This window comes from Zea mays, chromosome 4 (genome assembly GCF_902167145.1).
Source record: "Zea mays cultivar B73 chromosome 4, Zm-B73-REFERENCE-NAM-5.0, whole genome shotgun sequence".
NCBI lineage: Eukaryota > Viridiplantae > Streptophyta > Magnoliopsida > Poales > Poaceae > Zea > Zea mays.
Window position 1 is genome coordinate 201,880,531 of NC_050099.1, and position 27,339 is coordinate 201,907,869.

General features: G+C 43.8%; 4 protein-coding genes across 6 annotated transcripts; 1 reads left to right on the forward strand and 3 right to left on the reverse strand.

Annotated features, from left to right (window-relative positions):
* The first annotated feature begins 4,540 nt into the window (after nt 1-4,540).
* Nucleotides 4,541-8,542, forward strand: LOC100193169 (uncharacterized). 2 transcript variants are annotated; one of them, XM_035966652.1, is made up of 5 exons: nt 4,541-4,900; nt 6,071-6,425; nt 6,817-6,904; nt 7,190-7,322; nt 7,416-8,535. In XM_035966652.1, the coding sequence occupies exons 2-5, from the start codon at nt 6,270-6,272 to the stop codon at nt 8,194-8,196; spliced, it is 1,158 nt and encodes a 385-aa protein (XP_035822545.1). In that variant the 5' UTR covers nt 4,541-4,900; nt 6,071-6,269; the 3' UTR covers nt 8,197-8,535. The 2 variants fall into 2 exon arrangements, with proteins under 2 accessions (XP_035822545.1, NP_001345602.1); NM_001358673.1 differs by having other exon boundaries at nt 4,602-4,905; nt 5,985-6,425; nt 7,416-8,542.
* Nucleotides 8,543-8,790: 248 nt separating this feature from the next.
* Nucleotides 8,791-12,617, reverse strand: LOC100273325 (Protein S-acyltransferase 8). 2 transcript variants are annotated; one of them, NM_001147766.1, is made up of 5 exons: nt 12,303-12,516; nt 11,812-11,997; nt 10,254-10,535; nt 9,892-10,125; nt 8,791-9,661 (listed from the first exon to the last, which is right to left on the reverse strand). In NM_001147766.1, exons 1-5 carry the CDS (start codon nt 12,351-12,353, stop codon nt 9,185-9,187), a joined length of 1,230 nt encoding a protein of 409 aa, NP_001141238.1. In that variant the 5' UTR covers nt 12,354-12,516; the 3' UTR covers nt 8,791-9,184. The 2 variants fall into 2 exon arrangements, with proteins under 2 accessions (NP_001141238.1, NP_001345605.1); NM_001358676.1 differs by lacking the exon at nt 11,812-11,997 and having other exon boundaries at nt 12,303-12,617.
* A 2,863-nt stretch (nt 12,618-15,480) lies between these two features.
* On the reverse strand, nt 15,481-18,810 carry LOC100272437 (MAP3K-like protein kinase). Its single transcript, NM_001146911.1, has 6 exons — nt 18,388-18,810; nt 17,028-17,126; nt 16,614-16,914; nt 16,307-16,530; nt 16,082-16,168; nt 15,481-15,977 (listed from the first exon to the last, which is right to left on the reverse strand). Exons 1-6 carry the CDS (start codon nt 18,736-18,738, stop codon nt 15,792-15,794), a joined length of 1,248 nt encoding a protein of 415 aa, NP_001140383.1. The 5' UTR covers nt 18,739-18,810; the 3' UTR covers nt 15,481-15,791.
* A 524-nt stretch (nt 18,811-19,334) lies between these two features.
* LOC100217158 (uncharacterized) lies at nt 19,335-22,874 on the reverse strand. Its single transcript, NM_001143523.1, has 4 exons — nt 22,698-22,874; nt 22,466-22,611; nt 20,564-20,679; nt 19,335-20,370 (listed from the first exon to the last, which is right to left on the reverse strand). The coding sequence occupies exons 1-4, from the start codon at nt 22,838-22,840 to the stop codon at nt 19,765-19,767; spliced, it is 1,011 nt and encodes a 336-aa protein (NP_001136995.1). The 5' UTR covers nt 22,841-22,874; the 3' UTR covers nt 19,335-19,764.
* Nucleotides 22,875-27,339: the final 4,465 nt, after the last annotated feature.

Consider the following 27,339-nt stretch of genomic DNA (forward strand, 5'->3'; position numbering starts at 1 on the left):
ATTGCCTCCCTGTTGGAAACCAATGCCATCCTTGATGCCAGGGCGTCTCCCACTATAGAGCATACTTCTAGCAAATTTAAATTTTTCATTTTCTAAGTTATGCTCGGCAATTTTAGCATCTAATTTTGCTATATGATCATTTTGTTGTTTAATTAAAGACATGTGATCATGAATAGCATTAATATCAACATCTCTACATCTAGTACAAATAGATACATGCTCGACGATAGATGTAGAGGGTTTGCAAGATTTTAATTCTACAACCTTAGCATGTAATATATCGTTTTCACTTCTAAGGTTAGAAATAGTAACATTGCAAACATCAAAATCTTTAGCCTTAGCAAGCAATTTTTCATTTTCATTTCTAAGGCTAGCAAGTGAAATGTTCAATTCTTCAATCCTAGCAAGCAAATCATTATTATCATCTCTAGGATTGGAAGTTGAAACATTACAAACATGAGAATCAACCTTAGCTAACAAATTAGCATTTTCATTTCTAAGGTTGGCAATAGTGTCATGACATGTGCTTAGCTCACTAGTTAATTTCTCACATTTTTCTACCTCTAGAGCATAAGCATTCTTAACCTTAACATGCTTTTTATTTTCCTTGATTAGGAAGTCCTCTTGGGAGTCCAAGAGATCATCCTTCTCATGGATGGCACTAATTAGCTCATTTAGTTTTTCTTTTTGTTCCATGTTAAGGTTGGCAAAAAGGGTACGCAAATTATCTTCCTCATCACTAGCATTATCATCACTAGAGGACTCATATCTAGTAGAGGATTTAGATTTAACCTTCTTCTTTTTGTCGTCCTTTGCCATGAGACACTTGTGGCCGACGTTGGGGAAGAGAAGGCCCTTGGTGACGGCGATGTTGGCGGCGTCCTCGTCATCGGAGGAGTCGCTAGAGCTTTCGTCGGAGTCCCACTCCCGACAAACATGGGCATCGCCACCCTTCTTCTTGTAGTACCTCTTCTTCTCCTTTCTTCTCCCCTTCTTGTCATCACCCCTGTCACTAGAAATTGGACATTTAGCTATAAAGTGACCGGGCTTACCACATTTGTAGCAAACCTTCTTGGAGCGGGGCTTGTAATCCTTCCCCCTTCTTTGCTTGAGGATTTGCCGAAAGCTTTTGATGACAAGCGCCATCTCCTCGTTGTCGAGCTTTGAGACGTCGATTGGTTGTCTACTCGGTGTAGACTCCTCCTTCTTCTCCTCTGTCGCCTTAAATGCGACCGGTTGTGCCGCGGATGTGGAGGGATCATCTAGCTTGTTGATCTTCTTCGAGCCCTTGATCATATACTCAAAGCTCACAAAATTCCCGATTACTTCCTCGGGAGTCATTAGTGTATATCTTGGATTACCACGAATTAATTGTACTTGAGTAGGGTTAAGGAAAATAAGTGATCTTAGAATAACCTTAACCACCTCGTGGTCATCCCATTTTTTGCTCCCGAGGTTGCGCACTTGATTCACCAAGGTTTTGAGCCGGTTGTACATATCTTGTGGCTCCTCCCCTTGGCGAAGACGGAAGCGACCGAGCTCCCCCTCGATCGTTTCCCGCTTGGTGATCTTGGTGAGTTCATCACCCTCGTGCGCGGTCTTGAGTAAGTCCCAAATCTCCTTCGCACTCTTCAACCCTTGCACCTTGTTATATTCCTCTCTACTTAGAGAGGCAAGGAGTATGGTTGTGGCCTGGGAGTTGAAGTGCTCGATTTGGGCCACCTCATCCTCATCATAGTCTTCATCCCCTATGGATGGTACCTGTGCACCAAACTCAACAACATCCCATATACTTTTGTGGAGTGAGGTTAGATGAAATCGCATTAAATCACTCCACCTAGCGTAATCTTCACCATCAAATGTTGGTGGTTTGCCTAATGGGACGGAAAGCAAAGGTGTATGTTTAGAAATGCGAGGGTAGCGTAGGGGAATCTTACTATACTTCTTGCGCTCTTGGCGCTTAGAAGTGACGGACGCCGCGTCGGAGCCGGAGGTGGATGTTGATGATGAATCGGTCTCATAGTAGACCACTTTCCTCATCCTCTTTTTCTTGTCCCCACTCCGACGCGGCTTGTGGGAAGAGGATTTCTCCTTCTTCTCTTTGTGTGAAGAAGATTTCTTCTCCTTCCCTTTGGAGGAGTCTTTCTTCTCCTTCCTCTTGTTACGGGATTCTTCCGATGAAGTCTTCCCGTGGCTTGTAGTGGGCTTTTCGCCGGTCTCCATCTCCTTCTTGGCGTGATCTCCCGACATCACTTCGAGCGGTTAGGCTCTAATGAAGTACCGGGCTTTGATACCAAATGAAAGTCGCCTAGAGGGGGGGTGAATAGGGCGAAACTGAAATTCTCAAAATAATCACAACTACAAGCCGGGTTAGCGTTAGAAATATAATTAAGTCCGAGAGAGAGGGTGCAAAACAAATCGCAAGCAAATAAGAGGTGTGACACGCGGATTTGTTTTACCGAGGTTCGGTTCTTGCAAACCTACTCCCCGTTGAGGTGGTCACAAAGACCGGGTCTCTTTCAACCCTTTCCCTCTCTCAAACGGTCCCTCGGACCGAGTGAGCTTTCTCTTCTCAATCACTTGGAACACAAAGTTCCTACAAGGACCACCACAAGATTGGTGTCTCTTGCCTCAATTACAAGTGAGTATGATCGCAATAAAGAATCAAGAAAGAAGAAAGCAATCCAAGCGCAAGAGCTCGAAAGAACACAAACAAATCTTTCTCTCTAAGCACTAGGGCGTTGTGTGGAATTTGGGAGAGGATTTGATCTCTTGAGTGTGTCTAGAATTGAATGCCTAGCTCTTGTAAATGGTTGGAAGTGTGAAAACTTGGATCAAATGAGTGGTGGGTGGTTGGGGGTATTTATAGCCCCAACCACCAAACTAGCCGTTTGGAGGGGCTGACTGTCGTATGGTGCACCGGACAGTCCGGTGCACACCGGACATGTCCGGTGCGCCAGCCACGTCACCAAAGTCGTTGGGATTCGACCGTTGGAGCTCTGTCTTCTGGGCCCGCCTGGATGCCCGGTGGCGCACCGGACATGTACTGTAGAGTGTCCGGTGCGCCAGTATGGGCGTGCCTGACTTCTGCGCGCACTGGTGCGCATTTAATACGCTGCAGGTAGCCGTTGGCGCCGAAATATCCGTTGCTTCGTTGTCACACCGGACAGTCCGGTGTACACCGGACATGTCCGGTGAATTATAGCGGACTAGCCGTTGCGAATTCCCGAAGCTGGCGAGTTCCTGAGGCGCCGTTCCTTGGAGCATCGGACACTGTCCGGTGTACACCGGACAGTCCGGTGAATTATAGCGGAGCGCCTCTTGATTTTCCCGAAGGTGAGGAGTTCAGCGTGAAGTCCCCTGGTGCACCGGACATGTCCGGTGCGCCAGACCAGGGCACACTTCGGTATCCCTCTGCTCTTTTGTTGAACCCAATTCTTGGTCTTTTTATTGGCTAAGTGTGAACCTTTGGCACCTGTATAACTTATACACTAGAGCAAACTAGTTAGTCCAATTATTTGTGTTGGGCAATTCAACCACCAAAATTATTTAGGAGCTAGGTGTAAGCCTAATTCCCTTTCACATGAATTCATCTTTGACATTGGTTTATGAAAATGACTCACAAGTCAGATCCATATAAAAAATATTATGGAGAATAAATGCCACGCATGCAAAAAAAGGAATTTAAGTTGAAAACATTATTCAAACAAAAGAAATTGCATGCAAGGCTCTTCTTTAAATACTACTCATTCCATCCAAAAATATAATTCAAGAATATCGGTGATACTTATCTACTACTACGCACTGTGCAAGGGTAGTAGGGTAGACTTGGAAAGAGATGTAGTAGATGTTTTTCCTGTCATAGATGTAGAGATAAACATATGTGGTGTAGCGGTAGTTACTGCTCGCATTTGCCTGAGAGGTCGCGAGTTCGAATCCCCTTGGGATCATTTGTGTTTTTTAATTTTAGTTAGACGTGTGTTGTGCGGGGAGAAGGGCATGAAAAAGGCGGAACAGAGAATAGGTATAACAGAACACGGAATGACAGACTACTCTTGCAGCAAGTAGTAAAAATAACTCGTAAAAAATTAGATAAATGAATTTATAGCGAGATGGCGACAATTTGAAAATATGAGAGTGAGAGTGGAACAACTAGATGTTATGAATCAATATGACACAAAATAGATTAAACATATAGATACATATTTAACCAACAACTATTTTTCAGGTGGTTACAGTTACAGATCACGAAGGATTTATAATGAGACAACTATCTGTGGCCGGTCCAAGCCTCCCGACGATAGGCCTCCGTTTCGCTCGCCAAGTTGACCGCTTTTTTAGAATGATGAAGATAAAATAATTCCAAATCTCTCGTTAACAGTAAAGCCATTTGAAAGCATTTCACTCGTGATTGGATGGAGCAAGTAAAATCAAGTTTGTTAAAAATATTATTCCGGTTACTAGTGGTAATAAACAAAAAACTAATTCGTGCTGAATGCTGCTGATGCATATCTTATTCTTAATCACGTGTCCCATCCTCTCTTTATTTCGGGACTGTTCCTCATTCACGTGTCTCCTCCCCTCCCCTCCCCTCCCCTTCCCCCATGACCTGTCCGTCTCAATCTCCCTCTTCCCCGCACCAAATCGAAGCTACCCCTGTTCCTCTGCGATTTGGGCTCGTCCTGTGTCCTTCCTGTTGCTCAAAAGCTCGCTCATTCGATGTCCCTGTCTGAAAGGCGACAAATCCCACTGGAATTCGGAGCACAGAGCTTTGAATCCAGGGGCCAAAACTTTTTGCTCATCTCCCTTGCGGAAAAGCGCCTCCTCTGCGTCTGAAAGTCGGATCTTTTTTCACAGATTCGATTTGAAGTTCCCGAGCAGCTCGAGGACCGCGGTGTCGGTAAGGTAAGATTCATATCCCTTCGTCGTCGTCGTCTTTCACTAGTACCGTCGAAGCTGAGAATTGTTCATCTGATTTTTAATTGGAGTTTCCTGCCCAGGAATTCCTTGTCCGGTTCCGGTCCTCTACCCTTCTTGTCTTGCCACCCCTCAGCTCGAGCTGCTTAGTAATGCTAACAACATATGTTCTGTGCTTACTCCAGCGGAGATAAATAAAATGATCTTTTCTTTCTTTTTTCCCCATTTCTCCAACTGCGAAGAAAATCTTCGATGCTTAATTCCAAGTAGAGCTCTTTGATTGTGCAAAGTATAGAAATAATAATGGTCAAATTGTGCTCCCCGCCTGCAATGAAGGTGGCCAAAATTTTGCATCCTGCGCAATGAAACAGTTAGGCCTTAATTCATGTTGTTCTTCCGTTATCCTTTCCCCATCAGAGGGGTTGGCTGCCCATGTTGTGTGATAAGTGTGAAACAAGAACTGGTTACTGACTTTATAGATGCTGTTAGACTATTCAAGTGGGGATTGTATTCTCTACGATGGGCTTGACTTATATATGCCAATGTATGCTCGAATCCTCTAATAGTCTTCCTGTTCTGTTGAATACATAGCTTTCAGCATGATGCTGACATGGTTTATAAAATAAAGGAGGCCGCAGCTGATAGAAAGATAAGGCACAGCCACGATTTTGTGTTTTTTTTACGAAGGGGAATAACCCCCTATTTCATTAGAAAATAGGACATGAGAGTTCATTACAAGACTCAACTGCAGAAACGTCATGACATGCCAACAAACTACCCGAACTATTGGCAACACAACCACAAAGTTCTGCTAAACCAGGCACTCTCATAGGCATAGAGAGGCCACACCTTCTGGAAAAACACACTAATCAGTCAACAATATGTCTATCCACTGGTCTCCAGCCGTAAGCGCGACTCATCGCCTCACTTGCCGTCCTTCTGATGAGCTTGCTTGCCCCGATTTTGTGTTGGCAGTGCCTTTTGTTTTGTTTTTATTTTAGTCTATTGTATAAGGTCAGGAGTTACTGATGCTTTGTCATTTGCATACTCTGTTCTGTTGCTAGCAGACTTGCTTTGAAGATCTTGATCACCACAAGAGATTTGCTGAATTTCCGGTCACTGTACTTTTTCCACTGGACATGTCCTTTCGCAGCATAGTCCGTGATGTTAGGGAAAGCTTTGGTAGCTTATCAAGACGGAGCCTTGAGGTCAGGATTTCTGGTTTGCCTGGTCTGTCTGGTGGTCATCATAGAGGGAAATCTGTTGGATCTGTGAGTGACCTGCGCGACAGACCTGTAGTAGTTGATCAAAGCAGGTGGGTTGGTCTTCCTCCTGAATTGCTTCGAGATGTAATGAGAAGGCTTGAGGAAGGTGAGAGCAATTGGCCATCCCGGAAAAATGTTGTTGCCTGTGCAGCCGTCTGTGGAACATGGAGAGAGATATGCAAGGATATAGTGCTGAGCCCGGAGTTCTGCGGGAAGCTCACTTTTCCAGTATCACTTAAACAGGTAACAATTAAATCCAGATGGCAGGGGTGGAATGTTGCAGACCTCTGTTATTGAATATCGGCATTGCAGATACTATTTCTGTGTCTTAATTAATTATACTCTAACAGTTGGATAAATAAATGTTTGTGCTGCCCAAAATATTATGAACCAATATACTCCTGTTTGCATATACCTGATGCTGTCGACCACTTTATGTGTTTACAAAATACTTGTCGCTACAACACCACAGGATGCCACAATGCCTAAAAACCATGGTTACAATGCTATCAAGTACTGACTTAAGGCGATTTCGTATCTTGCAATGGAGAAGTAGAGATCAGTTTCTGCAGTATAATATATATGTCCACCTGCAGATGTTTGCACCCGTCTAAATTTGTTTTTTCATGTATAGCCGGGACCAAGAAATGGAATAATCCAGTGTTTCATAAAAAGGGACAAATCGACATCAACTTATTATCTTTACCTATGTCTTAGCCCTGGTAAGCATACAACATGTGCACTGTTTTTCTCATTAATATCCTTCTGAATGATCCTACAAGGTGACCTCGAAATAGAGCAGTACCGGATTTAACTTCTGCGTGTGCCACGATGCATGCGGATATACAGTTTCTTGTTCCATTAATGCTTCTTCTCAGTTATCTAACATTGATGACAATGGTAAATTTAAGAAGGATTAGACTTACTCTTTGACACCCTTAGTGAGATCAGATAAACTGTTATCATGAATAACTTTGCTTAACGCTTTGATGGTTTGGATCATCTAGTTGTCCTCAGCGAGGATGGGAAGTTTCTGCTAGCAGCTAAGAGGAATCGCCGTACAACATATACTGAGTACATCATTTCTGTGGATCCTAAAAGTATATCACGATCAAGTGATGGCTGTGTTGGAAAAATGAGGTGGAGTATCTTACCTGACTACACTATTTCTGTCTAACCTCAAATGATTTTTGAGCTGTTTTCTGTTTGGACCTGACATTGTAATGGCAACAGGTCAAATTTTCTTGGCACTAAATTCATCGTGCATGACACTCGAGCACCACACAATGCTGGGAGCCTTGTCTCCTGTGAGCGCGGCAGCCGCAGAATCTCCTCTAGGAGGGTTTCCCCCAAGGTACCCACTGCCAGCTACCCCATTGCCCGGGTGAACTATGAGCTAAACCTGCTTGGCACAAGGGGGCCCAGGCGTATGAATTGCACGATGCATTCCATCCCAGCCTCAACGCTGGACCCTCAAGGCATGGTGCCTGAGCCTGGCCAACCCAAGCAGATCTTCGTCCCTGGCTCGTCGTCCTTCGAAGATTCCTTTCGCAGTGCAAACAACACCCCTTCCAGCTCAAGGTTCTCGGTCGCAGACCGCTCCTTGGATTGGAGCTCCTCTCGATTCTCAGAGACGAGCGGATTGGCTCAGCAGGACGACGATGACAGTGACCAGGCTAAGGAGAGGCCTTTGGTTCTCTGCAACAAGGAGCCAAGGTGGCACGAGCAGCTGCAGTGTTGGTGCCTCAACTTCCATGGTCGGGTGACCGTGGCTTCTGTGAAGAACTTCCAGTTGATAGCTGCACCACAACTAGATTCTGAACCGTCACAGCAAGCTCAGCAGCAAACCCAGCCTTCGAATTCGTCTTCAGCATCGGATCATGACAAAGTGATCCTGCAGTTTGGTAAGGTCGCCAATGACATGTTCACTATGGACTACCGATACCCACTCTCGGCATTCCAGGCCTTCGCCATCTGTTTGACCAGCTTCGACAGCAAGCTGGCTTGTGAATAAATTGTACATAAAGAACAGGAATACATGTAGATTGTATCTCTGCAGTAAGTATTTACAGTGTGTGTGCTGGTGTAGTTTATTGCCGCGTTGATTCAGTCCTTTGTTGGCTTTAGTCTAAGGTCACTAGACCGGTTATACCACTGTTTTGCAATGTAGACTACCAAAATGGAGTTTAAAATGAAAGTTAAAGATAGAAAAGCTGATGACCCTAGCCCGCTTAGTGTGACTTGTCAAAAGCTCAAAGCTAAGAATCGGCACTAATTATGACTTATGAGCTGCAGTTGTGTATCACTTTTATGTCTGTAACTTGGTAACACGAATTATCGGCACTAATTATCACTTTTCAGCCTTACACCTGTGTAAAGCTATATATTATTGGCTATATGTTTCTTTTACCATTGATAAATCATATAACAAATACTCTCTCCGTTCTAAAATAAAATTCGTTTTAACTTTTTAGTTAATTCATACAATAATTAATATATTTGTTATATATATATATCTAGATTCATCATCATCTATTTGAACATAGATATAAAAATCAAGAGCTAAAATGACTAATATTTTGGAAGTGATGGAGTACTATATAGCTTTATTTGCAATTCTTTCGACAACCAAGGTTTTAGATCGAGCATTCACCAAATGATGTGTATGGTTCTAGAAAAGACCAGGTACAGCCTATTCCCATTCCCATGCCGAGAGGACGCATTTTGCATTTCAGTGATCATATAGCTATGAAAATTATGTACAATTAGCCTTCACACACCAGAAGAATCTCAAACAGTTCCTAGAATCTTTTAGAACCTCCATAAACCGCACAAACTGGAGGATCCTTACACACCTATGAATCTATGATTGGCCAAGCAAAGGCTTAAATCCTGAAAGCAGACGGCAAAGGAGGAAATCTGCCTTCAAATCCAACCATTCACAGCCCTGGTGAATAATTTGGTGTCTGCACTACGGAAATGCAGAGAGACCATTTGTTCCATCAGCAAAGTTTGTCTGGGTGCTGTTCTTGTTCAGGAGATGAAGATTGTGCACCATTACTAACCGATAAGTCCAGATCCCTAACTTCATTAAAGATCTCTGTCTTAGTTCTGGTAACAGGAATCTCAGTCTCTGAATCTGGCATGCGATATTCAATACCATTGCTTCCAGTTGCAGGCTCCAATTCCTCATCGCTGAATTTATCCGTCCTGCGCCCTGTGGTCTTGAGGATGTCAAGACCCATTTCTAGATCATCCTCAACCTTGGCTCGTGGACGGTGGGGTGCCTCATCTTCTCGTATATTGGAAGAGCTGGTCTGTGGCCGTGCTACCTCTTGTTCTTCTTGGACAATAGCTCTTAGGTTGATCTTAGAAGGTTTCCTTTTTTTGCACAAAACCTCATGGCAGTTGAGCACACAACCATGGTCATACACATTTGGTTGGTTGCTGTACTTGTACTTGATATTCTCATATGTTGTCTTCAGAAAAAAAGAATAACAAATTTTGCTCAGAAAAATATAACAGTAGTTGTTTAGCATGTAGCTTATATAAAAAAGCAGGATAGATTTTCAGTGGTATTGATGTGTTCATTTTATTTCAATATGGTATGTTACAGTTACACACATCTTGGTCCTATCCACCATTCCTTTTATTTGATAAAAGATCTTTAGGCATTATGCATTGAGATTTGCTTGGAGGGCTAGCTAACCTTGTTTGTCACAATAAGATAAGAGTGGAACCCAGTGAGACCACCGACGAACCAGAAGCAAATGAAACAATATGCCATGACTGCCAATGAAGCTGGAGATTCTTTAATGGCTTTCCCCACCGAATAATGACCCCTATTCATGAGAAGCCTGATGTACAATCCACACATTGCACATACATAGATACAAAGCACTGCCGCTGAAGCAACAAAACAGAAGAAGTACCGGTAATTTCGCTGCAAAGGAAAACAGATGCAGATAAGCCTGGACTGATTTATAGGAACAGCTGTCAGGTTGTATTTGTTTTTTTAATGAATCGATAACTTGTTTCCTCTGAGAAAATAAAGAAATCAACATTACCAACCTCTCCAATACATTGCCCAACCCAAGGGCAGTGATGATCAAAGCGCTCGACACAGTTATCACATTTGGAGCAGTGCGAGCACCGAGGAGGCCGGTATATCATGCAAGTTTCACAGTATTTCATTTTCACATGAACTCCATTGACCATGACCTCTTTTACTCGAGGGAACTGAAGAGCATGTGGAGCCGAAGCATCATAAGAGAACTCTTCCACAGGTGGATGTGAATTTCGTGGTACAATACCTGGATCTTGAGATGATGTAAGGAAGAGCAGTAACAGTACCTAACAATCAGGTTTTGCAGAGAAGGGTACTATGATTTTGGTGCTACACACATTAAAAAGAGAGAGTAGGAAATAAATAGTGGCATAACAAAGTCTACATTGCTCAAAGAGGACATAAATTCTGGAGAACAGGTGCTTATAGAACATAGCATGCAGGAGAAGATATGATCATAAAGCAATTTAGGATTGATCATAGTTTTACTATTCAAATAATAATAATAAGATGTACAAGAACCAAGTATGTCGAGTGGTGAGATGTTTAATGATGAGAGGGACTTAAGGTTGCAATATAGCGCTGTTAGTTGGTATTGACCAAAAGAAAAATAAATACCACTTATGGTTCCTTTCATGGCTATAATGATGTCAAATACCCCATCCTCGTAGAAACTACAGAAAAATTGTAAAGCATGTTCACCTTCCTCTGTGGGATTAACTGAATTTTGTTACAACAAAATGAGTGTAATTTTTTTTCTCTGGGAAAAAGACTGGGGCCAAGGGCCTCCTGGCGGCCACTATCCCTGAGGCTCAATTCTAGGGGGTTACAACAAAATTCTAGGGGGGTTGTAAAGCGGACCCTACCAACATGCAGTAAACAAAATGCCACAGTAGGGCACCTCACCAACGACTGTAATTAATCGTAGAGAGGTGAGAGGGCACGCGCAACTACATCTAAAAATCGGAGGAGATTAGAGGGGCTAAAATTTCCTTCTTATTCAAAATTGAATAAAGATGAGATTTTAGCTCCTCTAACCTCCTCCGGTTTTGTGGCTCCCAAACTAGCCCTTATAGCGTACACACTCTCCTACTGTAAACAGACGGAGGTGGTGAAAACTGAAAAGGGAGGAGGATTTATGCAGTGAAGGGAGTGAAGTGAAAAGAAATAATATAATATGTGGTAGTTGGTATAAGGTTAAGATATAGAGTAAATATGACCGTAGAGGATTGTGGTATAGAGTAGATAATCTTGTTGATGAGGACATAATATTTTTTTAGAGTATAAATTTAAAGTAGTATGAGTGCAGATAGTCTTATCGTTTTTGAGTTTTCGACCTCCTTAAGAAAGTCTGCTTTAGACATTCATTTCTTTTTTCTTAATATAATGGTTTGAGAGAGAGAAAAAGACCGGTTTTCCTTAGAAAGCACCATCAGATTTCACTATTCCGATATGCTATTTGATGTCATATTAGAAAAACTTCTCCAATTGAATTTGAATGTACTGGGGGTGATAACACCCTGTTGTAAATGAGAAGTAAGTAGGCAAAGAACGGGTACTCACATAAATGGTAAGGCCTATGGTGGCAGCAAGAATTGCGTATCCTGCGTTATATGCAGGGAAGATGTGTATGAGATGTCTGGCCACAAAGACGCAGAAGACAAGGACAGGGATGGCGATTAGGGCGAAGGAAATCAGGGTGGCCTTGGCATCTGGTCCAAAGATCAACCTTCCACCACATAGTATTATCTGAACAAAGAGAAACAGAAACGTACACAGATGAGCAGCGGCAGAATGGAAGGTACTGAAAAATCTCACACCAACCAAGTTGCTGAATAGGAGTATGTTAGCTTGTTGAGGCATGAGAAATCAGACTATATTTACAACTATTATGAGTCCCGTCCATGCTAGGCCATCACATGACCATGCTAGCTAGCTAGGCCGCCGGATGCAAGCAACAAAGCAAGATGAAATTAGCACGGTAGGCAATCCCCAAAACGAAGAAAGGCGCGACCTTTTCTTGTCGGTACGAGGGACGGCAAAATCAAACTCACGTTTTTGCCTTTCCAGACTTGGTACACCCTGCGCTGCTTGTGCTTGGCCATGGCCGGCGGCTCCGGGGCCAGGAGCGGGAGAGTCCAGCAAGCTGCGAGCGGCTCTTGTTCCAGCTCCGGCGGTTTCTGTTTGGAATTGGATCGAGGGATAAGATCTCGACGCCTCTCCAATATGGCATGGTTGGGGCAAAGGAAAGGAATGGAGGGAGAAGAGAAGGTATCGTATTCGATTCCCTCTCCTCTCCTTTCCTTTTGTTTCTTGAGTCAGGCTGCAGGGCAACTGGGTGACGAGCAGGGCAAGGAGGACAACCATGGGCCTACTGAGGAGAGTCCACTGCATTCTCTTCCTGAACAACTTTGCGTTATCTAATCCCAGTGGGGCCTTCAAGTAATGTGCTATGAATTTGCAAACGGGACATGGCATCATTTTTTTTGTCGAGGATCATTGCATCGCATATGATTACGATTGAGTTATTGTGGTTGAAATCTGTCAGCCTTTGTGAGCTACCTACTGTCAGCGGACCAAGCGTTGCATTGCAGGGGAATTCAATGTGTGTTTCTGTATCAATTCAGGTCCACCCGCGCTCAGCTAGTATTGGTTAAGAAAGATTTGTTTTTCCCCCGCTAAGGCGACAATCCCTGGAACACGATTAATAGACTGCTAAGTTTATGGTATCATTAGGCCTTGTTCGTTTGCGTCGGATTGCAGCCGGAATCGTTTCAGCTAATCAAAGTTTATATAAATTAGAGAAGCAATCCGGTTAAAAATCGTTCAGACCCACCAATCTCATACAACCGAACGACACCTTAATCGATGCGCCACATCATATTCAAGAGTTTGTTCAACACAACAATCTCTATCCATGGGACCTAGATGAGAGAAAGCAAGAAAGAAGATCTCAGCATGATAATATACTAGGATGCTTAGTAGACAGGGGACACACATGATCAGTTAACGACATGAATGTAGTAGCTTTTTTGGCCATACAATGGTAGTGTGGAAAATAAAAGAACAAACGGAAACACATACGATTATTTAGCCAAACATTGATAATTTGATTGGAAGAAAGAAATGACTGAGGTACAAGCGTGAGCAGTGAGCATAGAGAAGAAGAAAAGGTTCTGACACAACAACTATCTCGAAGCTGAAACTCCACTTTGCTTACACTTGTGGATAATAAAAGGAGAAAAATATTTGGTTGAGCGGTACTTGTTTTGATCACTGAAAGAGAAAGATAGTATTTGCATCGTAGAGAGATGGACTGATGGGGCTATAGGATATAGTTGAGGAAGAATAAGTGATGTTGAAAGCTCTTGTTCAAGTAGATGATGGCACTATGGCATCAAGAAAGAGGACTAGTAATGTATAGTTATATTTTATGAAATATGTAATTTTTAATTTTTTTATAATTTATATAATTGTATTCGTTTAATTATGTAATTGGAATTATTTGTAATTTAAGTTTTTTAGATAAAGGAAACTGATTCCCGCCTCTAGTGAGCTACATACAACATATTATTAAATTGTTTCATTTATTTGGCTGATCTCTTAGGAATAAAGTATATTACGAAGGACAAAGTCTATTATTATATTTCATCCATATCTAGCAAAAATCTCCAGGATACGGGTGTTCTCCTTTGTCACGTCCTCATGCTGCAGCAATACACTATACCGCAACCAATATGTTCCTCTGAAAATAGCCTGCATAAAAGATGTATATATGACGTTGTCAAAAATTAAATCATTCCGACATCACCAAATAGCCTAGCAAAGGGTAGTCACCCCAACAAAATTAATACTCTTTTCTCTGTAGTAACTCCTGAAAGCCAGTTTCCAAGCATGTGAATAATCGACATAGGTGATGTTAAACCTGTAGCTATATTAACTACCCTCTAAATCGTTTTAGCGTGGTGACAGCCAAAGAATAAGTGTTTAATTGTTTCATTACAATTATAGAAACAACACTTTTGACTATCTTTCCGATTACGTTTCGTCAAATTATCCTTTGTGAAGATCACCTCATGTTGAAGGTACCAAAGGAAATTCTTAATTTTTAGCGGGACTTTCAAACTCTAAATGATTTTGTGAGTAAAATGAGGGTTGTGGTTCATTAGGTAAAGATACATCGAACGGACTATAAATGACCGTTGCGACATAAGTTCCATGAGAAAGTGTCTCTCTCATTTGATAAGACCGATATGTGCGATTTTGGCTACTAAATTATACCATTGGTTTAGGTTGATTCCTACCAAGGCTCTTCGAAAAGAGATGTGTAGTGGCATAGTCCTCGTAACATTCACAACTGTTTCATGTGGATAGTGTGTGATGTTATAGGGACATGGATATTGTTCTTTGAAAGGCTGCCTGCCTACCATTTATCTTCCCATAACCTTATTTGCGACCATCCTTAATATTTAATGTGCCACAATCAAGAACTTTTTTCTTAACTTTTAAAAGACCATTCCAAAAGTGAGAATCATTTGGTTTCGCCTGAGAGAGGGTTTTAGTGGTTAGATATTTATTTCTAAGCAAATATTGCCATGGCCCATCTCCGTTAAGCAAGATGAAGATTCATTTGCTTAACAAACTTATATTTTTATTGCCAAATCTGCAATTCTTAGACCTCCTTGGTCTTTGGGTCGACAAAAAATGTTTCATTTAGAAAGTATATATTTTTTCCTTATCTTTGTTTTCTTGCCAAAAAAAATCTAGATCTATATCGATCTAGTTTTTTTAAAATCTCTTTAGGGATCTCAAAAACAGACATCATAAACATGGGAAGACTGCTAAGCACCGAATTTAAAAGGACTAATCTACCTCCATAAGAAAGGTGTTTTGCTTTTCAGGAGGCTAATTTTTTCTCGAACCTTTCTTCTATGACCCTCTATTCACTATTTCGGAGTTTCCTATGATGCATCGGTATACCCAAATATTTAAAATTGCATCCAAAGAGTTCAGCATACTGATTTTTAAAATCTTTTGCGGCTCCATAGCAAATAATTTTGTTTTTATGGAAATTTATCTTTAGACTGAAAGTTCTTCAAAAACACTTAGTAACAATTTCATGCTTTTGGGTATACCGAGCTAAAACTGCCGTGGTTCTGAGATAAGCCTATGCACTGCAGCGATGCCGAGCTAAAGGAGACAATAGAAAAAAAAAATCGATAGTCCGGACCTGAAAGCACTTCGAACAAGATAAACACGCTGTAATTTCTCTCTCCCGGTTCACATGGCTACGTCACTGACAGTAGGGCCATGAGACATTTTTTTAAGGAACTTATTAGAACATTCACGATAACGACGCCAATCAATAAAAATGAATGATGAATTTAACTGATTCCCGTATCCAACTAACTACGTTGCGCAGTAAACCCAAATATACAGCTCAGTTCAGCTCAGCCTCAGCTCATCTCATGGGACGATGCTCCTATCAGCTCGCAGAGCATGTAGCAAGAGCAGCAAAACCAGTCACCAATGCCGCTCGGCTCTCACGAGCGCGACAAAAGAAGCAGAGAAGCCAGTCCCAGCAAGAAGCTCCATTGCGAGGACAGGGCCATCGTTCCAGCGCTAGCATCGCCGCCTGCTGTTGAGCCTCTGCTGCCGGGGGTGGATGCCTTGGGCGGTGACGGCGGCGGCGGTGGGGGTATCACGCAGGTCCCGAATGTCGAATTCGCCTGCTCCTCATTTGCCACCAGAGTAAGCAAATAACGTCGAATTTGTGTGACATCATGTTGCTGTTCAGAGAAATGAAATGAAATGAATTCAGACAGAGCTATACCTTGCAATACGCGATGTTGTCGCATCCGCACACCATATGACCGTTCGCAATGTCCGTAGCCAAGGGAGCTCCTCCACCGTCACTTCTCTGCGTCATTAAGATTTATAAGATGTCAGACTTCTTAACAAAGCTACTACATGATCCTTAACAATGGCAGAATGAAGCCTGGCCCTGACAAAACAGTTTCAGACTTCTCAACAAAGCTACTACATGATCTTCGCGTACCATGTAAAAATCAACAGCGATGTAGTTCGGCCACCGGTTGCCTGAAGCGTCATGGCACGTCTTCAGCATGCTGTCGAGTGGCGCCGAATTGTTCCCGCAGGCACCGGTCTGGCTCGGGTTAGTCGTGAAGAAGTTCATCAGGACAAGCGACTGGCCTTTGGAATCCATGGCCGGAGACTCTGCGCGGTTGGGGCATTTGCCTGCTACCATGCCCTCATCTCCGTCTGTGTGGTGGACAAAGAAAACCTGATCAGCAAGAGCGTCAAGGAAAAGGGAACTAAAAAATCATGTACACAAACCTACATACATTGGTTCTCCACGACGTAGTTCCACTCATACGCGATCCCCTCGCTCGCCTCCTTGGCTCTCTTTGAGGTGAAGACTAGCAGGCGCTGGTTCTGGCTGATCATGTCCTTGAGCAGAGGCCAGTCGCCGCCGCTCTTCGGCATCTTTGCCACCGGGAACCAGTACTTCGTGAGGCCGGAGGCGTTGAACACTCTCGGCAAGGACCCTACCGCGGTGTAGTCTTCTAGGAAGATCGTGACCACTTGCGACGGGTTCGCGTCGAGGAATGTCTGGATCTCTTTGAACACATTGATGGCAGGTTGCTGAGTGGATAACAGGGTAGGAAAAAAAAACTCAAGATTAGAGTTACACCTCAAGTGAACTTCTTTTTTTTTTCAGGAGAGTGGAGAGATGTATGTATAGCTGACAATCTTACGAAGGCAGTGAAGTTGTAGCATTTTCCTTGGAACGAGTGGCACAACCAGACATCGTTGTCGAAGTCGTACGTGTCGAGCATCAGGCCCCTAACACCGTTCTGCACATAACCAGGTACAGGTCCCATGGTTAGCATCTTATGCACAACAAACGGTTTGGTTAGGCAAAACTCTGGCAGATGAGCACGAAACGATAGTAGTGGTGAGCAACAAACCAACTCATCTGTTGACCACCAACTGAACATTGGAGTCAATTTGAGCTCAAGTTCCAGATGACACCATTTGGAAAGATAAAAAGGGGCAGTGTGTATGACATGGCAGGTGAGATAAGTGTGGCCCCTTCATTTTCTTAAGAAGGAAGCAACCGATGCCTGAACTGGACAAGATCTCTGTGCTTAACAACTTGAAGCAATCAAACCAACAACCCATACGCTTTCTCTACTGAAGAATACAGCGAGTGCCACCCATGTTTCATGAGTTAGGTAGAGCTTGTTTAAATTAAAGAGGAATAAGTACCAGCCCGCATGGGGGCACATGATTCGTTCTTTCCTACAACAATCCATGGTGGCATAATAGTGGCCATGGGCAGAGAGGTACAACCATATGAATGCGGATAAACAAAAGGCGCTAATCAGTCTGCATAAAGTAACTGGTGGAATAGCTAGGCACATGCACATTATTGTGCAGTAACACTGTCAATCTGTGCTAGATGTTCATGCCTTTTTTTTCAGAGTGAAACTTTAGCTATCGGTTGGTGGCACAGGTCCGTGGGGAAGACATCTGCCATGATTCTAGCTGTGGAAAAAAGGGGGCTTGGGCGTGTATGTGCTGATGAATTGAACCAAAGCATGGAGTTACTTTTGTGTGCTGTGGACTTGCGATGGTAATATTCCTCCGTCCGATAGACAAATTGAAGGCAAAAGGTGGAAACAGTGTGCTGTGCGTGCTTTTGGTCACGGGGTGGAGTGGGGATGGAATGTCCTACTATGTTCCATTCCATGAGCAGTCCAACGGAAGCAGAGCAGAAAGGTCCAGTTTTTCCTTGACTGTTAGGAAGAGCCTGAGTTCGATCTGGAAGAGAACGGCGCAGGCTTTTCTTCACCTATGTTTTTTTTTGTTTGGTTTGGTACTCCTAGATTTTGCTGGACATGTGTTGTAGTGAAGACGATACAGAAGGTGATGCTATCTATGTGGTAGTTAAAAAGAGAGATAAGAAGAACAAGTGAGCTCGATGCAGTTTCCATTCCCAGCGGCGCCGGCGTCGGAGCGGAAGGCGGAAGCGGTTAGACGACCTGAGCTGGCCTCAGCAGTGGAGAGGCCGGGCGGCAAATGAATGGATGAAACGGGAACTGGTTGGGTTACCTTGAGCTGCGCGGTGACGGCGTCCTCCTGGTTGGTCTCGGTGATGAGCGCGGAGCCGGTGGCGGAGGCGGCGCCGGCGAGGGCGTAGGAGTTGTGGGTGGTGAGCCACGAGTAGTTGTTGAAGGGGAGGCCCGTGCCGTGGGTGGCCGGGTCCACGGGGCTGGCGCGCGTGCAGATGCTGCCCCCGCCGGCGCCGCAGGGGCTGCAGTGCAGGCCGGAGCCGCAGCCGCCGCCGGAGGAGGAGGAGCACGCGTCGCCCACCTGCGCCGCCGCTGCCGGGTGCGCAAACGGCAACAAGAGCAGGGCGGCCCAGAAGAGCGGCAGCCGTGGCAGGAGACGGGCAGGCGCCATTGATTGATTGGGATGGACGGCAACGGCGAGGGCCGAGGAGGACGAGCAGGAGGAAGCGGCGAAGCGCTCTCGTGGTGGTTTGGTGAGGACTGAGGAGGACAGAGGACTCGGCCTACAACCTTTTTTTTATTGCAACAGCACAGCTACACCATTCTTATGAGATGTAATTTAATAAAGAGATATAAGAGAGTTCTATGAAAAATAAAAGAGAGTAGAATAAAACTTTAGATACACTATTTACTAACAGTTATTAACATGGCGGCCGCATAAAACTATCCGTTGATTGACCTTACTAATCAAGGGCTAATTTGGGAACCATATTTTTATTTTCTTTTTCCCAGGAGAGATTTAAAACAAAAGGAAGGCGAAAAAACTCGCTGATTTAAAACAAAAGGAAGGAGAGATTTAACATGGCGGCCGCATAAAACTAGCCGGAGGCGGAAGGACAGCACGGCACGTCGCATGTTTTGTTCTCCGTCTGCACGGGTGCCAGCCAAAGCCATCTTTTGTCATCAGTGACCAACAACAACGTGTTGGGAGGTTGGTTGGCTACAAGTCGTTGCTAGTGTTGGTAGGATTTGTTACCATTGCCAATTCAAATCACAACTCCGTCTTCTCCTGCTGCCTGTCATCATCAGCAAACGCCCACTGTCCATGACACACGACAAATTCAATATACATACATACCTTGCTACCAATTCAACATCTAGCCTAGCTACAACATTTCCCAGGCCAGGTAACCCTCATCTAGAACAAACAATGTCAACATTTCTCAGCCAACTAGGGAGCATTCAAGCCCAAGTTGGCTGCTTCCATTCGTACCCACACAAGATCTATTAGACTTGAACACATCTGGATTGACTACCTCACTGTCTGTCTCATCATGTATAATTTAGCTTCCATTCAAATTCTGAGCATCCTTTTCGTTTCAAATATGCATAACCAGCATGCTCTCCACACACTGCTGACTGAACAAGCACGACACACACACACACACACAGCTCGCGTGGAAAGGGACACTTCCATTCACATGGGCTTCCACACGCTGAGCACCTCCTGGAACATGTCGTGCATGAGCTCGCGGTCCGCGTGGTGGAAGAAGCCGTGCATCTCGTCCCTCACGTCATAGATCTTCCCGAACACGAACAGGTAGGTGAGGCACCCTTTCTTCAGCCGCTCCAGCCGGTACAGCCACGCCACGTGGAGCCGCTCCAGCACGTTGCCCGAGCCTATGTCCTCCAGCAGGCTCTCCTCGCAGCAGTCCTTGATGTCGCCGATCCCGTACTTGTCCGCCGCCGCCAGCAGCGGCAGCCGGTGCTTCCAGAACTGTCCCTGCTCGATCGTCCCGTACACGAAGCCCAGCAGCGCCGAGCACGACTCCACGCACATGTCGCCGATGTCCACCGTCGACGACTCCTTCTCCCTCAGGTCGTGCACGAACATGCTCTTGAACACGGGGGAGCACGCCGCCAGCACCGCCTTGTGCGCCTTCAGCACCCCGTCCGTCGTGTTGATGGTCACGTCCGCGTGGATGGAGTCCGCCAGCATGCGCGACAGGCAGCCCAGGGCGCTCTTGCTCGCGATCTTCTGCACCATGCCTTCGTTTGGCCACACCGATGACGATTCCGTAGCCTATAACAACAGTTAGCAGCACACTGGGCAGCATTAGCATATCATTAGCTAACAGCAAGAGTGAGGAATCTCCCAAGTCATTAACTGCTGTCAAAACGATTAGCACTAAAAATGAGGACTACTGAATGTCGCATGAATCACGTTTGTCTGAATTGGATTTAAAAAAAAGGACGAAGCTGGAATGGATACTTGCATTGTTCGTGGCTATCCTCAGGTCTAGAAACTCAACATCAATCGTAAAACGCCCATGGGACATCGCATCGACTTGCCATACAAAATCATCGCTGGTACGCAGAAGATGCTCGTGCACTGCCACAGGACAAGGATAAAACAATCACATTTATCAGAATAAGAGACAAGTGAAGTCATCAGTCATCAAACCACAGAAACAAGGGAGATTATTTGTGTATCAGGGTTCAGGGAGATTCTCCAGATCATTCGTCACTAGATTAGAGTCTGGTTCACGGTGCACCCAGCATCAGTATTAGAAAAATAATACCATGTAATTTTTTTTATGAAACAATTTATCATCTCACGTGAGTTTTGCAAACGAATTTCACCGAATTGGCAAACATTTTTTTTACTAAATTGCAAATGGAAACTTTTGTGCGGCAAAACCCCATGATAAAATTCTAGGTCTGCCCCTGCAGCCATGGTCTTTTATATGGGCAAAGGGATGCCTCATGTCCAGTCCAGTTAATCGCTGCTTCACATTTGCAATACACATTTTTGTATCCTTCATGAAGCAGCAGCATATCAACACTGCTATTTACTGGATTGGAGAGCTTCAAATTACTTTCCTGGTTGGTAACCAACTGTTGGAGGCTTTGGAATGCTTTTCGATAGTGTTTGGTTGGATCTTTTGTAACAGTATTTTATTACAGTGGCACTTGATAATGTTAGATTGTGTTTGTTTCGCATCCACAGTAAACACATCACGCCGTAGAGCGATATGGCCTTATAGAAACCTGATACCACTCAAACCCGAGTTTGGTCTATTCCATCTCCCCCTCGATATCTTCGTCCAGTTCGTGCCCTGTGATGGCGCCATGCCATTACGCCCCCCGCCCATTACTACAGTCTCTTCACATCCTAGCGTGACTCCACCCACCCATTCCCTTTCTCTCTGCTTTATACAATCTCATCCTGGATATGCAACTGGCTGCAGTGCTCCCACAACCGCCACCCACACATGAGCTCGGGAATCCAATCCGCTCCACTCCGTAGGATCGGAGGAAGATGTCTAAGAATCCGATGGTTGTCGTCAAAGGAGAAATGCTGATTTCCCCTTGCTCACGCCGTGAGGGCCTCCTCGAGCTGGATCAACATCGCGGACACCTGCTCCACTGCCTTGGCCTTGTCTCCATCGTCCATGTCCCTTAGCCACCCGAAGAATCGTCAGGACCATGCGCCTCAGCGGTCAAGCATGCGTTTACGATCAGAAACTAAACAATTTATATCTTTCCATTTGCAGTGTCTTCCTTTATTGTTTGTGTTAACGTTTACAAAATGCAACAAAACAGCAGCTTCCTGTAAAGTAAAACTCAAAGCAGCAGCAGCAGCATCTGACCACATTTTCTGATAATTCCTAAATTTTTTTATGGTTTTCTACAGATGATATCATTAATTGAGATTCATTACTCAGATAGTGGATCATGACAATTTTGCTGAGCCTTCCTGTGAGGAATACTATGACAAGAACCGGAATAGGACAGTTTATAACTACTAGTCATAGGCTTAGGGCCTGTTTGTTTAGTATTATAATCTGCCTAGATTATATAATCTAACTTAATTTGAACTCACACTTAGTTCAAAATAAGTTAGATTATATAATCTGAGTAGATTATATAGTTCAACCCTGTAAAGGTGGAAAATAGAATATATTCCCCCCTAAAAAAAGAACAGAAATAACTCACAGGCATCATGGGAATGGCCATCTAATCAGCCTAAAGTTGGTCACTCCACAGACATGTATGTCATGTAAATATGTAATCTACTAATGAGTAGTGATGTTCAAGAAGCACGAGGCAATTATTGGTGTAGGGTAAAGAAAGTCTGAATCTTGAAGAATCTAATGGAAGTAGGTAGGCAGTACCAGGGGAGACGCAGGAGCGTCGCGGCGGGCCGGCCCAGGAGACGCGGAGCAGGAAGCGCGCGAGAGGGGGCTGCTCCTTGGCCACCCGGCCGGGCTCCGGGAAGAGGCGCACAACGATGGAGCGGCTCTTCTCCACCGACAGGTACCTGGCACGATAGCAACAGGGGGATTGGTGGAGTTGCAGGAGCAGCAGGAATCGGGATCGGGAGGAACAGGAGGGAGCAGAGCAGACCAGTTCCAGATGCCGAGCTTAAAGGGGTCCGACCGGCGGTAGGAGCAGGGGCCGAAGGTATCGATGCGCCACTGCGCCAGCCGGGAGATGGTCTCCACGCGGGAGTCCGGCCCGCACGCACCTCCGGGCCCGCCGCCGCTCATCGCCGGCCACGAGCAGCAGCCACTCCAGTCCAGGGTGTGGAGGATTTGACGACACAGGCGAGGAGTCACCTCCACAAAAACTGTTCCTTTTTTCCGCTCTGTTTGTGCAAAAACTATTTACGATAAGAATGTAACCGTCACTTGATTGGGAACCTATCAACTCCAACTACTTCACCGTTAATTAATCAACTAGCAAATTACAATCCTCTTCTTTCATATAAAGAAAATCTTCTTTTTTCTAAAAAAAAAAAGTCACCGACGAGCCCGGCCGGGCGGCCGGCCACCCGGGGGTCAATGATAGTGATACCGTCTCGACGAAATATGTTAGTTTGGTTCAACTTCGTTTTAATTTTGTCACACGAGTAGGGTGATAATAGGATTTAAATTTTAGGCTATAAAATTAAAAAATCAGATTGAATTGGAATTAAACTTTATTTTTATTTATTTTTAACTAAAATTATTTAGAACCCTAACAATTCGTAACACATGCTTTTCCACTGTAGCTTTGCCAAAACCTTCTGGATTGTTGCTGGTATTGCATCCTCTCGCTCCCGCCTCCACAAACTTGCCTGTCCCCATTCTTTTCCAGGATAGGGTTTCAGTGGCTTCATCCTCCTATGTTATTGGAATCTTTGAAAACACATGAACATAAAGGTAATTAGAGACGGCTCACCCTACTTTGACAAGTGATTCAATCATGCAGGGCTGGTTCTTGGTTGTGGGTACAGTGCCTCTCCACGCACAAGCGAAGGTAGATGGAGGCCTGACGTAACATCTTCAGTATGCGTGTGTTTGGTTGGGTGCATGCGCCCGTGCAAAACTCTGGAGATGCAAAAATCAGACAGCTCCGTGTGTTTGGGGTTTATCCTCCCTACCCTGATTTCAGTAGCACTATGGAGGCCTGACGTAACTTCACAAAGATGTAATTTCTGCTAAGCCTTATCCCCCTACCCTGATTTACTTTGCTTCGAAATGGCAATTGTACCCACCGTAATTCCTCTCCGTCATGGGGGAGAATTAATGGAATCTTTAGGTGGGGATAAAGAAGGTAATGGGTACCCGCGACCCGAAACCTGATAGTTATTTACTCTACTAGGGTACTATATGGCCTAAATCTTCTACCCATGGGTCAATTATTAAGAAAAAACCTTCACCCAATAGGTAAACGAGTATTAGAACGTTCCGCCCTCACCCATACTCATTAACCTATGGGTATAAAATACCTAATATAAGTTTAGCCCAAAAGCATGAATTTAGGCTTTAGTCATCCATCTCTCTTGACTATTTAACAACCTTTTGGATGATAATGCCATAAAAGGCTTAACAACTATTTGATGATCATGTAATAGAATATGTAATGTGTTATGTGGTACTATCCTAGTGTTGCTACTTTTATCTAATTATCTATTTATGGTGTTCTTAAATAGATGATTGAATCATGCTAGAAATTTTGTAATGGTATTTAGATGGATATACTTGACAGTTGTATAATGTAAATGTTTAATCTTTGTGGGTACGTGTGACTCGATGGGTGACCATACCCACATGGGTATGGGTAAAGGGTAAATCCATACCCACCGGTGGATATGGGTGACCCGACGGGACTATTTTTTCGTCGTGGGTATGTGTATGGGATAGTAATACCCGATGAGTATTTACCCATTGCCATCTCTAGGTGGGGATCCTCTTCCCCGTAAACGGCTAAAAAACAAATTGTAAAGGAACATTTGGATCGTGATCTATTACCACCTCTACACACGAACAAACCACCACAAGCTTATTAGTTTGAATGAGCTAGCATTTGTCAGCAAAATAAAATATACACTTGTGTTGGATGAACTAATAAGTGATAAGCTGCGTTATTTTAGTGTTCAATTGATGTGACATATGAAATTATGGATATTATTACATATTTTCCAATGTTAAATTGATATATAATTAATTAGCAATTGATTATATTGTTAAATATAAATAAGTATATTCTTTTGGTGGCTCGTGAGCTAAACAGGCTAGGTCGAGCTTATAAACGAGCCGAGCTGATTTTCTGGGACAGTTCTTATCGCTTGATAGGTTCCTAGTGTGTGGGAAGCCAGACTCGTGCGAGCCTGACCGATGAGATACACGGTTCTAGGCGTACGAGCAGATGCAACAAATAGTCTTAAAATGCAATGTTTTTGCATCCGCTTAGACAGGCTGCATGCTCCGCGTGCAAGCAAACAAACAAAATCTCAGATAGAATCAACGCACACGGTGATCCAGAATATAACGGTGCAGGTAACAATCAGACCTTTAATGAACCGAGCCAGCTCGAGCTTGATCAAATTGAGCCATGCTAGCTAGATATCTAGACTTAATACCGTCTCATGCAAAAAAATAATGTAGCTTCAACTCACGGCATGGTTAGATACTTTTTGTTGTTGTATGTTTTCGTTACCATTTCAGCCACCGAATATGAAAAATCATTCTTAAGAACTGATTGAGAAGGTACTAATTTCATAAAGGAGAAATTAAAGATTTACTATAATAACAAGGGAATGCTAATAGTGCATCGGAGAGAACCAAGTGTACAAACTCTATCTACATCTACATGCTACTCCATCCATCCACAAATATTTTTCTTTCTCACTTTTCTAGAAGTCAACTATTTTTAACTCTAACCATATTTATATATTAAAAAGCTCATAATTTTAGTACATTGATTTCATTAGGTACATTACTGAATCTATTTTGTAGTAACATTATTCGAAGATACAAATGGGGCTAATATATTTATAAATCTAGTCAAACCTGAGAAAGTTTGACCGGCACGAATACCGTAACATTTGTAAGAGGGAGCAACATATAACATGTACTAACACTACTACTATGTGGAGGGAATAGAGGGGTCTACGGCGACGGTGACGCGAGTGAGGGGAGAGGCGATCGAAATGAGGGGGAGGGGGACGCGGGGACGTCGAGGTAGGAGGAGGATTGAGAGATGATCCAAATAATATTGTATATTAGATTTGAGTTAGTAAGGAAGATGGGGTTATCCAATTATCTAAATTGTTGGGTTTGATAGTGTGGTAAGTTTGAGTGCAATTTGTTTGGTAGATTTAGTGAAAGTTATGAGTATAGGGTGATTTGGTTGGATGTGTTTTGCAAAGTTTAGACTAGTGAATTGGTTTGATGGATTTAGTGAAGGTTATTAACAAAACAAAATTCAGCCACAAAATTGCTAGTTGCTCAGAATTCCTAATCACGAGATATATATTTCACTCTATTGCATCATTCATAGGTACTTTCCGAAACGCAGTGCCCACTAGATTATATATTCTTAGACTCTTCGAATTCCTCAAAAGAGTCGTACATGAACTTTTAGAGCATGTTAAAGTTGTAAGTGGTCATATTTATTGTTTTAAAAAAAGATGTATTGAATTATTTAATGTTGCGCATACATGATGTATTTGTTGGGCGCTAAAATAGGACGACTGGACCAGAGCCGTCTCTGAGTTTTTTAGGCCCCGGTGTAAAACATAAAAATAGGCCCAGAGATCTATAGTATATAAGATAAAACAATATAAAATATATCGTTTCATATTTGATCTATTCTCATATCTTTGTCCTCTCTTATTATCATTTTTAAAGTCGATATTTCATAAATAATAAACAATATTTACCTTTTTATACCATTTATATTCAGAAAATTCAAAAAATTGGGACCCTCAAAAATTGGAGGCCCTGTGCCAGCGCTCCAATTGCACTGGCACTCGACGGTCCTGGACCGAACGGTTCACACTGATGGTGCGGACGGTCCGCGTGCGTACAGAATCAGTTAGAGTTTCAAGTTTCTTGCGGGATTTATTAGTTAACCGCAGATTTAGTTCAGAATACAGATTGTAACGGGTCCAGACCTCCCCTCTATAAATGTATGGAAGACTACGACCGATTAATCATCAACAATTGTATCAATAATCAGTTTAAATCTTGTTTTTACCTTAGTCATTAGGAGTAGTTCTAGTTTAGCTCTAGATTACCCTCTCTACCCCCAAATTCTCCGCTTCTCTTCGGCTTTATGTCGATTAGAAGTGTCTAGGGTGGCCTGCCGACCCTAGGCAAGACCTAGGACCTCTCCTCCTCAACGGGGTCCCTCCCGAGAGCGAGATCCAGGCGTTGCCGGCGAACTCCGCCGCCCCTGCGCACGCACGGACAGTCGGGCCTTCAGACGCGGACCGTCCGGCCCGTCGGGCAGGGAATCAGCCTCTGCGCCAGGTCACTGACCGTCCGGCCCCTGCTCGCGGATCGTCTGCGCCTCCGCAGAGAGCACCGCCGCCGGTTCTCAACGCAGTGATTGGCATCCGGATCGACGCCAACAATATTATTAAGGATCTCGAATCCATAGACCTACTAAGAAATGAGCAATTAAAACAAGGAGAAGTATGACCAGAATTAATATTGCCGCCCAATTGACGCAACTTTATTTATGGTATACTACGTGTTATCATTGCAGTGCAAGGTGG